Source organism: Danaus plexippus, chromosome Z (genome assembly GCF_018135715.1).
Source record: "Danaus plexippus chromosome Z, MEX_DaPlex, whole genome shotgun sequence".
Lineage (NCBI taxonomy): Eukaryota > Metazoa > Arthropoda > Insecta > Lepidoptera > Nymphalidae > Danaus > Danaus plexippus.
Window position 1 is genome coordinate 732280 of NC_083559.1, and position 14117 is coordinate 746396.

At 42.7% G+C, this 14117-nt stretch overlaps 2 protein-coding genes across 9 annotated transcripts in view; one reads left to right on the forward strand and one right to left on the reverse strand.

Annotated features, from left to right (window-relative positions):
• Window positions 1-1972: 1972 nt before the first annotated feature.
• LOC116777188 (H(+)/Cl(-) exchange transporter 3) overlaps window positions 1973-14117 on the reverse strand; it is a 31948-nt gene continuing 19803 nt past the window's right edge. For all 8 annotated transcript variants that reach the window (XM_061526622.1, XM_061526618.1, XM_061526617.1 and 5 more), the window contains one exon: window positions 1973-3637. In XM_061526622.1, coding sequence (XP_061382606.1) covers window positions 3627-3637 — 11 coding nt within the window. In that variant the 3' untranslated portion in view covers window positions 1973-3626. The remainder of the gene's footprint in view (window positions 3638-14117) is intronic.
• On the forward strand, window positions 4892-14098 carry LOC133320027 (uncharacterized). The gene is made up of 2 exons (XM_061526623.1): window positions 4892-6578; window positions 13414-14098. Exons 1-2 carry the CDS (start codon window positions 5531-5533, stop codon window positions 13455-13457), a joined length of 1092 nt encoding a protein of 363 aa, XP_061382607.1. The 5' UTR covers window positions 4892-5530; the 3' UTR covers window positions 13458-14098.

The following is a 14117-nucleotide window of genomic DNA, read 5'->3' on the forward strand; positions in this document are numbered from 1 at the left end:
CTACAGCTAGGCGCTACCACCAACAAACGCAACAATATACTTATTATTATGGCATTATCTTTTATAATTGCAGTATAATATGAAATACAACGGCGTTGTCGTTCCAATGATTCCATCGTAACATCATCAGAGGAATCCCTTCAACATTTCTCAACGTATCAAAAAATCTAAATATAATAAAACATTGAAAGCAGAAATAATGATAAATTGGTATCGATAGCAAATGAAGAAGTTATATATAAATTTTAAAAACTTTGAACTCTTATATGAATTAAAACAATATCTTGCCTGTATAATATATCAAAACTATTGCTTCGGACTTGATTTTTAAATTAGGAAACGTTTTGGCGCTTCACCAACCATCTTAAAACAGATTAATAAAAGAAAAGAAACGCGTAGATTAGTTCTTATCTGGCAACACTTTATTTTTTTTGGGTAAAATTAAACAGCAATATAGTATTATTATATTGTTTATTTTTGAAGAACAGTTATAAGTAATACATGATCAGTATTTTGAAAATATTTAGTACATTCCTTTTGCCACGTTTCTATTACGTATATTTTAAACCGGACATGAGAGACGTCGAGATATCGTTATTATTAAGACATTTTAAGTTACTCCATTTTCATGGATGGCATATCTTCGTCTTTTTTTTCTTTCTTCCTATCCGGCTGTGTAGTAGTCGGGACCTCATCGTGTTGCCTGTAAAAATAAATATACATTTTATTATTTTCAATATTATATATATCTGATATAATTAAAATATACATTTACCTCTTCATCTTGTTGACGTCGGAGAAGGAGCTCATAAGAATGTCCTTACGGATGAAAGCGTAGGGATTAATGGGGCTGTATTGCAAGCAATTGCAATGTTCAGCTTCCTCATCATCAGCCCACTTGGAAGCCGCGGCGGCTGCTAGTATCATGAGCAGATAACGCATCCCTCCACCCATGGATAGCATCTTCTTCAGAATATACGTTGTTATCTCAGTTAAAGTTCCCGTTATATGGAAATCTGAGCACCGGTCTGCAGTGTATCCAAACAAGGACTGAGCTTATGCAACCTACATTCGAGCTTTCTAGGCTTATTGATTTAAACTTTCCGCATGCGTTATGATTTATGACATGCGTACATGATGCATCCCGGATACCCAGCTGCAGATGACGCACACAGACGAAGTGCATTTAATATTGAGTGGTGTACCTACCTTCGAAAACCGATAAATGTACGCATGCTCACTGCATCGAACATTCTAGAACGTAGCCGTATATAAATAACTGACCTCATTTAAATATAATACATAAAGATTTGATATAAATCAAAAGCCTCTCCTCAAATTTAATTGTACCATACTGTCATTAACATAGAGGTTTAATTACGTGCTAATATTATTTCTATCTTCTTTTAGTCATTCTTCGCATTAGTGATAACGAAACCGCGTATATCGCCTCAAAACACGTAGCTGGCTTCGAGTTTAATAAAAAAACAAATATATACATGAATAGATAATAATTTTACTCTATTGAATCATACTAGAGGTACGATGATTCTATATAACAGTTCCTAGGTTCGACTTGCCTCCATATTAGTTACCTTACCACGGGTGCATAATCACACTGCATACGTGACGTTTCGTGTTCTTCTGACTAATTCTATGCACATTAGTGCTAATGTAGATAATACAAACTTGTAGTAAGGGCACCGGTAGTTGTATAATAAATTATTTATAGAACGCAGTAAAAAAATTTAAGCCCATAAAAGTATAGATTATATAAAATGGTCGCAGAGTTTTTACTTATGAAACTCGGGTAACATTCAATACAAGCGATTTCGCAAAGCCAAAACCCGCAAACAGTAAAACGCTTGCTCATAAAAAATATAAAAACAATCGCCGCGCACAGGAGCTTGTGATATATGAAAGAATCTCATCGCAGCTTACTACTAAAGGAGAAAGGTCAAATAATATTAGCTGGCATTTTATTTGCATTTATTCATAAAACTCAAAGAGGGAAGTGCCGCGACACACACCAACAAATGTGTATAGCACAACAAGATTTTGGTCATAAGAGCGGTAACACTCAGTCGTTACTTGTATAGTTCACTACAAAACAGCGCTGGAAGCGCTTTGTATACGTTTATATAAATTAGACCGCCTTAACAGCGACCGAGATGCGTAACAAGCAGAATATATATAGCAAAACGGACATTTCATAATTTCAAAAGGACGAAGTAGACCTATTCAGAATAGGTCAAAGGGTAATATTATAGCAGATTTAATACACTAACGTCCATACAACTAGATTAGTCGTCATAAAATTACTTCTACACTAGGAATACAATGAATTCAAGACTTTCTTAACCGCATATCATTATTTATATTTATCTAATCTAAAAATGATATCACTGCAATATCTAAAACATGATTCACATAAGCCACTATATAAAACCGTACAATGAAAAAAAATCTCTTAAATAGGTTATTATCAAACAAAAATGTACATATTAAAAACTTCATACAGACAATTGTGATAAAATTATATGTATCTATATCATTACACATGCATCTAAACTATATAGAATTATACAAAAATTGAGTGGTGCTAACATTAGTATTAACTCGGTTCAAACTAACCGCTGACACATAGAATTACACTTTAAAATATTTTTAAATATATTGTATAAAGTACTAACAACTATTATTAACAATTATATATGTATATCCTTCATTATGTACAGAATCAATTAATACATAATAATATAACATAAGCAATACAATTCATTTTCAAGCAAGATCTACTCCATACATGTAAAATTTTCCACGGCTTGTTGATTTACAAGCACTAAATATCTTTACTAGACATAATTTTCATATAAATTCATTCGTTTTTATCATTTAATTTACTTTATATTCAAATATTGCATGATCGGATTAAAATACTTACATCTAATTAACTAATTAAATTAAAAAAAAAAACCTCACACACACAAGCCGGTTTGTTCTGATTGACACAAAGCTGCCGTCATAACTGCACATTGATTATTTGTAAATTCTACGTTTAAAAAACGTCCTTATATCAAATTATATTAGAGCTCATAATGTGATATGCATAAAAAAAAATTTAACAAAAATCCCGTTAATATATTCTTAATAAATTTTTACCTTCAATGCTCATATACATAGCAAGATCTATAATTGACATTCTAATTTTAAAAAAAAATCTATATATATATATGTGTATCAAATATTTACATTAAAAAATAAAAATTCTCAGTAAATATACGAAATGATATACAGTTTTAATACATTATACTTACGCTAACATTGATTGCTCTTTGAAATGATTATTATTTATCTGTTACACGTGATTTTTATAGAATAAATATATTTTTACGTAGCCTAAGATACTGTTATTAAAATATCTAGTGTTGACTCTTGAAGTGATGGTATCAGCTCGCCAGGGTGGTGGACTTCGTTGTTAGTTACCCACATATATAATTCGATGCTTTGTTCGTCCAAACTAATAATTCGATATTTTTTTTTTTTTCAGTTAAAAAGAACAGAGTTCGGATCTTCATTGTCCATCTGCTTGACGTGTCTCAATACATCCTTCTTCGTGATAACTCCTAGAAGTCGTCTGTAAGGAAAATGAATTCATTGAATTTATTTCGAAATAAACAATTGTTTGGTTATTGTTTACAACCGTGTTAAATGCGCGCTACATATTAAAAAATAACCGAGCATCGCCGGGGCAACATCGCTGTATGGATAGAATATCATATAACGAGTGACGTTCCTGACTCCGCGGAACCAACACCAAGCCGTGTGAGCCAGAAGATTCCTGATACCACACAAGCTATGGAATGGGATTGCTGTCCTAACAACGGGGCAGTCATGTCATGTGTTAGTACGTATGATTTCCAGAACCCTATCGTGACGACGCGAGTATTGACCGCTATCCAGGAGTACCTTTCATCCAACTAACAAATGCCTAGCAGTCCCAACTGCCTTGCCACAGATATAGCAAGTCTTTTCAGTACCTTTACCATATCTTACTAAATTACTCTGATCTGGGAGAATCATCTGGAACGCATTGAGATAGAATTTTAGCAGTGCTGGACACCAATCATGGATTAAGGTGCGCCATTTCAGTGCCAATGGGACGCAAAAATCTCCTATGTCTAACCACTCGTTCTGCATCTCTAAACTCATTGCATGGATCTTATATTTACCATTCTCGTCTTGCCAAACAAAAGACTTTAATTTATCCGTATCTTGGGCCTTCTTACTTGATCCTAACCCCTCTTTGTTACTGTGTGGTCCTATCATAAAGTGCTTATGGAATTGAAATCTCGACTCCTCTTTTGGAAGCGATGTAATGACGTCATCATGGGAATCTCTTGGAAACTCTCAGGTGCTTACAGGAGTTCGATGGCCTTTTCAGACTCATCCCAAAAGTATTGCGAGGCTTGAATAAAGCTGATGAATCAGCCGTTAGCGCGAGCCCGAGCCACAACTTCAACATCCTTATGACGCCTGCATCTAACTTTGACAGATTATATTCTTAATTCAATGACGTTTAAGGTAATTTTTTCACAGTGACCAACTATTTAGTGTTTAATTTATAACTCAATGTCAAAAAGTGATCTCAAGAGTCGTTAATTTAGAAAACATGTCAGTTTAAACCTTACTCCCTCAATCTGCTTCTAATGCAGATACGCGGAACTATCCGATGCTAGTCATGCGGATTTGCACTATCCCCGACGACATCACACAACCATGTTGCCCGTTAATTAATATTATAGTCTTTTAACATGGATTTTAATTTATTAAAAACATTAATTAAATAACTTGCTGATGGCCACACATATATATGTCGGAGGAAGCCATTGATGGAGTTGCTTGTTGATTGTACGATACTGCATAAAATTGTCTCTTTATCATCTAAACACATTTTAGAAATCTTAATATAATTTAATACGCATTTTTACATTGTTGTAAAGCCTGAAACATGTTTCTAATAACGGATTTGTGATTATATTTAAAGTAGGAAGTTATTAAGTAGTCATTGCCAACTGAATTACTGTTTAACGCATAGTGTGCAATGTTTAACGTTTATTGAAATTGTAAAAGCTTCTAATAACTTTTAATTTGATCGTACTTTATAAGTTACGTTTTTCACAGATTAAATAACATTATTGTCGTAATTTAAGTAACGACCAATCAGAGCAGAGCACGTAGCTTGAGTGAGGTCGAGGCGTCATCTTTATATACGGCAGTTTGACAGTTGTCACAGGTTGAGGTGTAAATTGGGGATGGATCGAGTTGGATCCTTGAAGTTGGTTTATTGGTGGTGTTAAGAAGTGGCGCTTTGAACTCACTGCTTGGTCTTAACAGTTAAAACTTCTCTTTCTGATTATTAATTATCGGCTTGAATGTGTACAGTGATTTTGTGATTTAAACGTGCTGAAACTAAATTAAATATTGTGAAAACTATAATCAACGTGTTTTGTGTTCGCACTTTACCCTCATGACGCCCACCAAGTCCTCAACGACTATCGATGATGTCGTTGAGAAAAGTGTTTCTCCGTCATCAGAAGTGGGATCGGTGCCGGCACAAAATAGAGATCTACGGACACCAGCAGAAGATGGATGGCGTGCATTATTTGAGGCGCAGCAAACCAGCATCCGGCTGCTCGTGGAGGCGCTATCCAACCAACCGAGAACGGAGGACAAGACCATCACGCTGCCTAAATTTGAGCCGGAAGTAGCAGACAGCGACGCACGTGCTTGGCTAGCAACGGCGGACATCTGCTTATCGGACCGCAATATACAGGGAAGTCAACTAGTTCTTATACTCAGCAAAGCCATGGGAGGTTCAGCCGCAACATGGTTTTCCCAAATAGCTTTTCCTAATATGAAATGGATTGAATTTAAGGAAATTTTTCTTTCCCGCTTTGATACGCTTGAAACGTTTGGAACGACGATACTAAACACGCTAAATAGTAAACCGCAAGAAGGTGAAAGCCTAGCTGCATATTCAAGTCGTCTGTTTACTCTGCTTATGTCACGTTGTGGTAGTTTAGATAAAGAGGAGATAGTGGTATCGCTGATACTTGCACATATTGGGCAAATCGAGCCGCGATTACAACGTCACATATTTTCGGAAGAAATAAGTACCCGCCTTAAAATGCAGCGAGAGATGATGGCCTTTTCTTACCGCAAAAGGAACTACCAAGAGGCAGCGAAAACTGTTACAAGCGCCGCGCATGATAATAAACGCCCTAAATTAAATTCCATATTGACCAAATGTTACTCTTGCGGAAAATTTGGACATAAATCCTTTGAATGTTTCAGCCGACCACAAGACAAGCAGCAAACAACTCCGTTCTCCGAGCGCCCCAACACGGCCGTTGCTACTCGGACCTCTGTCACTTGTTTCAAGTGTGGTGTTGAGGGCCACGTAGCATCACGCTGCTCGAAGGCATCGCCGGTTGCACCAGCAGCGGCACCCAGCGTTGTGAAGCGAGTGGACATGTGCGGTGTGAGACCTGTCACCGGAATAATCACTCAACTTGGTGAGCGCTTCTCGTTTTGTTTTGATTCCGGTGCTGATTGTTCCTTAATTAAAGAGAGCGTCTCTTGCAAGCTTGTCGGTGTATTACAACATGCAATTGTTACCTTGACGGGTGTAGGAAAATCTAGCGTAATAGGCGACTCGCAGATCTTATGTGGAGTCACTCTTAGTGGTCATGACGTAGAAATTTTATTTTACATTGTGCCTGATGATTGTCTAAATAACGACGCTTTGATCGGACGCGACCTATTGGCTTTAGGGTTATCAGTACATATAACAAAAGATAAACTTACTATTGTTGAGAAACCCTCTCAAGTCAACGTTTGTAACGTGGGTAGTGCGGTGGTTGATTAACGTAACGTAGATACCGATATGCCGGATGATCTTAAACCAAAGTTATTAGACATCCTAAATATTTTCAAAGACTCGTTTGTCGAAGGTACGCCTACCAATAGAATAAAGACAGGTGAACTAGAAATTAATTTAGTAGACCCTAACAAAATTGTCCAACGGCGGCCTTATCATCTCAGTCCGGAAGAGCGAACGATAGTACGAAATAAGTGTAACGAACTATTGTCTGCGGGAGTAATAAGACCAAGTAAATCTCCTTTTGCTAGCCCGATACTTTTAGTAAAAAAGCGCGATGGCACCGACCGGATGTGCGTAGATTACCGAGAACTAAATTCCAATACGGTTCCCGACCGGTACCCCCTGCCTCTAATCGGTAATCAAGTTCAGAGGCTCGCAGGCGCGCGATTTTACACGTGTCTTGACATGGCCAGTGGATTTTATCAAGTGCCTATAAGTATAGAGTCAAATTCAATTGTAAAAACAGCATTTATTACCCCTGATGCTCATTATGAGTTTACTGCTATGCCATTTGGCTTAAGAAATGCCCCTTCTGTGTATCAGAGAGCCATCAATACAGCTCTAGGTGACCTAGCGTACTCTTACGCAATCGTTTACATGGACGATCTGATTATACCCGCGGACAGTGTAGAGCAGGGTTTAGAACGTCTACAAGTTATGCTAAAAACCCTCACTGATGCTGGATTTTCACTCAATTTGAAAAAATGTGCCTTTTTAAAGAAACAGGTCCAGTTTTTAGGATATGAAATATCAGAGGGTGAAATCAGACCCAATCCTCGCAAAATAACCGCGTTGACTAACTCCCAACCGCCGCAAACCATTAGTCAACTAAGACAGTTTCTGGGCTTGGCATCTTATTTTAGGCAGTTTGTCAATAACTTTTCACTTACGATGGCACCACTCTACCGTTTGCTAGCCAACAATAATACGAAAGTAACTTGGACCACAGAGTGCGAAGCAGCTCGGCAGGACATAATATCAACGCTTACTTCATCCCCGGTTTTGATGCTCTTTAATCCGGAGCTGGCCATAGAGCTACATACAGATGCGAGCAGTGAAGGTTACGGCGCGATCCTCCTCCAAAGAGTAGACTCAAAATTACACCCAGTGGAGTACTATAGTAAACGCACTACGCCTGAAGAGTCTCGATACCACTCTTATGAGTTAGAGACACTAGCGGTTGTTAACTCTGTGAAGCACTTTTGTCATTATTTGTATGGCAGAACTTTTACGGTCGTCACTGATTGCAATTCGCTGAAAGCGTCAAGGGCCAAAGTAGACTTAACCGCTTTTTTTTTTTCAGAGCATTTACCTCCCGCTCCCTCTCCGCGGCTTCCTTTGCTGACATTACTGCTTCGGCGAAGCAAGCGGCAGCCTCCCAAGCCTCATCGCTACCAATCATGGCCTCGACCAAACTTGGAAGCGAGAGAATCCTCCCGCCGAGCGCCGAAGTGAGTGCACGGCGCTCATTTTGCCACGCCGGACACACTACCATAGTGTGGTCGGCAGTGTCGTCGGGATCACCGCAGTGGTGACACTGTGGCGTTTCTTCCCTTCTGACGACCCGGTGCAGGTAGTGGCCGAAACAACCATGTCCGGTTAGAATCTGCACCAGGCGGAAGGTGAGGTTGCCCCGATGGTGCCCCACCCACTCCTCTAACACCGGACGAAACGCGGCAATCGTCCGGTGACCTGCGATAGGGTTGGCAAGTACCTCCTTCCAACGGTGTAGAGCCTCAATCCGCGCCTCGGTTCGGGCCTGCTCTATGTCTTCTAGAGCAGGCTCTTCACCCCGCTGCCTCGCCTCGACTCTGTGCCGATACACCTCCGCAAGCACAAGTGCATCGATGTCAAAAGGAGGCGTGGCCGCTAGTACGCTGGCCGCCCCGTGGCGTGATTATCCTTTGCGGCCTGCGCAAAAGGGCTTGCGTGCAGGGTGTGAGGCACTCAGCCCACACCGGTGCTCCGTATAGTGCCATCGACCGTATCACCCCGTGAAACAACCGACAGCACTTTGCACCAGGCCCTCCCACGTTGGGGAGGAGCCGTCCGAGGCCGGCTGCGGCAGCGCACAGCCGTGGAGCGAGGAGCTTAAAATGCTCCTTAAAACTCCATCGGGAGTCCAAAGTAAGGCCGAGGTACTTCACATGCACCTCGACTGGAATTTGTACGCCCTCTACCATGACTTTAAGCTCCAGGTGGGCTCTGCGGCGAGGGGCATGGAAGGAGATGGCCCTCGTCTTATTTAGTGCCACTTCCAGACCCAGGAGGCGAATGCGCCGAACTACCAGGGAGGTGCCGAACGACGCAAGGTGTACCGCTTCGTCCCAATCTTTCGCTGCCGCCACGACCATCGTGTCATCCGCAAAGCAGATGACATCCATGCGCGGCGGCATCACTCCTCGCAGAATCCAATTGTATCCCAGGTTCCATACTAGAGGGCCTAATACGGAACCTTGGGGTACTCCTGCCGCCACTATCCACGACTCGACCCGGCCCTCCGCGCTCTCATAGAGAATCATCCTGTCCTGCAGGTAGTTCCCGACAATGGCGCGAAGGTACGAAGGCACTCGGTGATACTTGAGTGCCTCCATGATACACTCGTGAGGGATGGTGTTGAACGCGTTCGCGATGTCCAGGGACACCGCGATCACCACCTCCCTCCTGTCGATAGCCGCCTCAGTCCACATTTTAAGGTGCTTCACCGCGTCGATCGTGGACCGTCCAGTGCGGAAACCGTACTGGCATTCCGCCAGATCTGGCCCACTGCCTTCTAGATGCTGAATGATGCGGGAGGCGAGGATCTTTTCGAAAGTCTTCCCCGCCTCATCCAGCAACACCACTGGCCGGTAGCCCTCTGGGGCATCCGCCGGACGGTTCTCCTTACGGAGTAGACAGAGCCGCCCTATTCTCCATCGCCTGGGGAAGTGGGCTGCCGCAATGCAGGTGTTGAGCACTGCGCGGTACCGGTCCTCCAGGGGCCCTAAGGCGATAGCCAACACTTTGGAGGGGGCCCCATCCGGCCCCGGCGCCTTGCGTTTGCACCGGAGCCTCAAACGGATCGTGTTGAATTCAGCATCCGACACGGGAGGGCCGTCGACCCGCTCCCCTTGAGCGAGATCTGCGGTTGTCATGCGCGGAGGTGCGAAAGGTCCAGGATCAGGGAACAACGTCCCAAGTACCCTCCGCAGCAACCCAGGCTCCATACAGGAGGTAGGAGAAGCTGGAGTCGAAAACTTCCCCCTAATCGTCCTGTAGGGCCTACCCCAGGAGTCGTTGTTGAGTATGCCCAGGAACTGGTCCCAGGCATCCTCTTTGGCCTTGCGAATGGCCGTCCGCAATGCCTTGTTGGCATCCTGGTAGGCCCGGTATAGAGTTTCTTCTACACCGAGCGTTCCTCGGGCGCGCCTACGATAACGCTGGTAGGCGCGTCTAGCCCCCATACTGGCGGTACGCAGGCTGGACAGTTCCTGCGTCCACCAGTATACCTGCCCTCTGTTTCGGGGGCAGGCCTGCGTCCTCGGCATAGCGGCATCGCAGATCCGCCATACAGTCGGCATTCCCAGCCATGGTGTCGGGCACTGCGGCCCATGCTCTCACCATCGCTGCCTCCTCAGCCACATCGGGCTGGAGGCGAATGAGTGACCACCTTGGGAAAGGTGGTCTGCCACCCAGCTGTATAGGGGTCCCGGGGAATGCTGGGGAGATATCATATCGAACGTACCGATGGTCCGATAGGGTCACCACTTCCTCCATCACCCGCCAGTCGCTGATGCGAGCCGCAAGTGATGGGGTGGCAAAGGTCACGTCCACTATGGTTGTGCCTTGCCACCGGACGCAGGTTGGAGTGTTGCCTCTATTGAGAATCTGGAGTCCCAATGACAGAACCCAGGACTCCAGGACACGACCGCGGGCGTTAGGTCTGGTAGAGCCCCAAACGCGAGACCACGCATTGAGGTCCCCAGCCACCAGCACCGGACTGGGGACCACCCGAAGGATGACTCCTTCAACCGTAGCCAAGAACGACTCAAAGTCGGCCCGGCTGCGGTTTGGGGAGAAGTATGTAGAGACCACCACTACTTCTCCCCATCGAGCTGCCACAAAGCCCACTCCTCTCTCCACAACGGAGTGAGTGCAGGCCACGCCGGGAAAGAAAATAGCCGCGGAACCATCCACTGACCCGGCCCATTTATGGGTTCGGGGGATAGAGTATGGCTCCGCAATGACAGCTACATTTATGTTCCACTCGGCCACAGTCTGGTACAAGAGGTCCTGTGCTGCGACCGCGTGGTTTAAGTTCCCCTGAAGAACTTTACCTATGGGCCTAACTGGCATTGTTGATTTCCATAGGCATCTCTACAGGGGCAGCCGACGTGGCCGGAGAATGGAGGGCTGATCCCCATTGTAGGGAGCGGCCTTTGACCGGAGGGGGGTTACAGTGGGCTCCCCCCATTCGGTGACCCGATGCCAGGCCCCGGTCTTTGCACACCGCACAGCAAAGTGGGGCTGAACAGTCTTTAGATATATGCCCCTCTTCTCCGCAACGGAAATATAATCCGCTGCGGTCCTTGTTAGAGGGGCATAGTTGCTGCGGGTGTCCAATACCGTAGCACCTGTGACACCGCATTGGGAGACTTAACCCCTAGAGTGCATCGGTGGTGGGCCTTCCTCCAAGCCTTTGATTTCGACATACAATACAGGGAAGGCAGGCGAATGGCCCACGTCGACTTTTTCTCGCGAAATCATTTACCCGAGACAAACAACATCGCCGCCGGTGATACTCGTAGTTTAAATAGAGAAAATTACGTAGTAGAGAAACGCGTCAATATAACTGAGCTATCTTCTAACTGGTTACAAGCGGAACAACGGCGAGACCCCGAATGTAATGAAATCATTAGTAAATTAGAAAGCGACGATTTGGACTTGGAGAGTTGTAAAATCTACGAAATGCGATCAAATGTTCTCTACAGAAAAATTCAAAGGAACAATCGCAATATTTGGCTTCCAATTGTACCTAGAGCGTTTCGCTGGTCGGTTATAAACCATATTCACGAATCTATTCTTCATTTAGGATGGGATAAAACGTTAGAAAAGGTATACCAACATTACTGGTTTCCAAATATGGCTAAATACGTCAGAAAATTTGTTGAAAATTGCATAACATGTAAAGTAGCTAAATCACGAAGTGCTAAACAACAGATAGAGTTACATCCTATACCGAAAACTAATATACCTTGGCACACGATCCACATCGACGCCACAGGTAAGCTCAGTGGCAAAAACGATCAAAAAGAATATGTTTTTGTCCTTGTAGACGCTTTTACTAAGTATGTGTTACTCAGGCATTCCACAAGAATTAACACTGATAGTGCGATCAGGGCTCTTAAAACGTCCATATCTCTCTTCGGGACCTCAGTCCGTGTCATCGCGGATCAAGGCAGGTGTTTTGCCAACAAAGATTTTAAGAATTTTTGCGCAAGTCACAATATCCATTTACACCTAATAGAAACAGGCTCTTGCCACGCGAATGGCCAAGTAGAGCGCATAATGAGTACACTCAAAAACATGTTAACAGTCGTAGAAACAAGCCCAAATAAGTCGTGGCAGGACGCTTTAGACGATGTCCAACTCTCTATAAACAGCACTATTCATAGAGTGACTAAAGCAAGCCCTCTAAAATTGTTAATAGGTAGAGTAGCTAGACCGTTAAATTTGGTAACAGTAGACGAGCATGAGATCGAGATAGACGTGGAAGAGATAAGAGAACAAGCCGATAGGCTTATAAAAACAAACGCATGTTGTGATAAAGCACGGTTTGATAAAAACAAGGCAAAAGTCATATAGTTTTCTGTGGGAGATTACGTTTTAATAGAAAATCACGAACGGAATCAAACAAAATTAGGTACTAAATATAGAGGACCCTTTGAGGTAATTGAAATACTGGACGGTGATAGGTATCATCTCAAAAGCTTAAGTTGCAATCGCACTTGCAAATACGCGAGAGACCGCTTACGTCCACTTCCCCATTCTTATGTCCCTATCGAATTGGATCCGTGTCTCTCAGATGACTGTGATGGTAAGATTTTCGTATAATACCTGTTCGAATGACTGATTATAAGTGTACTATCGTGTGATAGAGCATAGTAATTTTATCTAAGGTATTTTAGTACTAAGTGGATGATTAAAGTTTGGCATAGTTTTGTTAGAGGCGTGGTGGCCATTGAGAGTGAAACTAGTTAAGGGCGAGGTGGCCATTGAAGGTAAACTAGTAGAGATAAAGGCGAGGTGGCCGTTGAAAGCAATAAGTTTTTCAAAAGGCGAGGTGGCCATATGGATGTTATTGTTATTATTAATTAATAGTGTGATTAAACTACGCACTTTAAGTAATGTGTAGCACTGAGGTTATTAAGGTTTTGATATTTTCTTAGTCAGGAATGGCTTAACTACATCAAAATATCTTATTTCAGATAATGATGATGCCCGGCCTTCAACATCACACGAGGGCGTGTGATATGTCAGGACGGCCGTGTCGGAGGATGCCATTGATTGAGTTGCTTGTCGATTGTACGATACTGCATAAAATTGTCTCTTTGTCATCTAAACACATTTTAGAAATCTTAATATAATTTAATACGCATTTTTACATTGTTGTAAAGCCTAAAACATGTTTCTAATAACGGATTTGTGATTATATTTAAAGTAGGAAGTTATTAAGTAGCCATTGTCAACTGAATTACTGTTTAACGCATAGTGGGCAATGTTTAATGTTTATTGAAATTGTAAAAGCTTCTAATAACTTTTAATTTGATCTTACTTTATAAGTTACGTTTTTCACAGATTAAATAACATTATTGTCGTAATTTAAGTAACGACCAATCAGAGCAGAGCACGTAGCTTGAGTGAGGTCGAGGCGTCATCTTTATAGAAGACAGTTTGACAGTTGTCACAGGTTGAGGTGTAAATTGGGGATGGATCGAGTTGGATCCTTGAAGTTGGTTTATTGGTGGTGTTAAGAAGTGGCGCTTTGAACTCACTGCTCGGTCTTAACAGTTAAAACTTCTCTTTCTGATTATTAATTATCGGCTTGAATGTGTACAGTGATTTTGTGATTTAAACGTGCTGAAACTAAATTAAATATTGTGAAAACTATAATCAACGTGTTTTGTCTTCG

Excerpts from the sequence above, each read along its gene's own strand:
- LOC133320027 (XM_061526623.1), top strand. The coding sequence starts at position 5,531 with ATGACGCCCACCAAGTCCTCAACGACTATCGATGATGTCGTTGAGAAA. Across the intron at positions 6,579-13,413 it reads CGGAATAATCACTCAACTTG|ATAATGATGATGCCCGGCCT; the intron begins GTGAGCGCTTCT and ends ATCTTATTTCAG.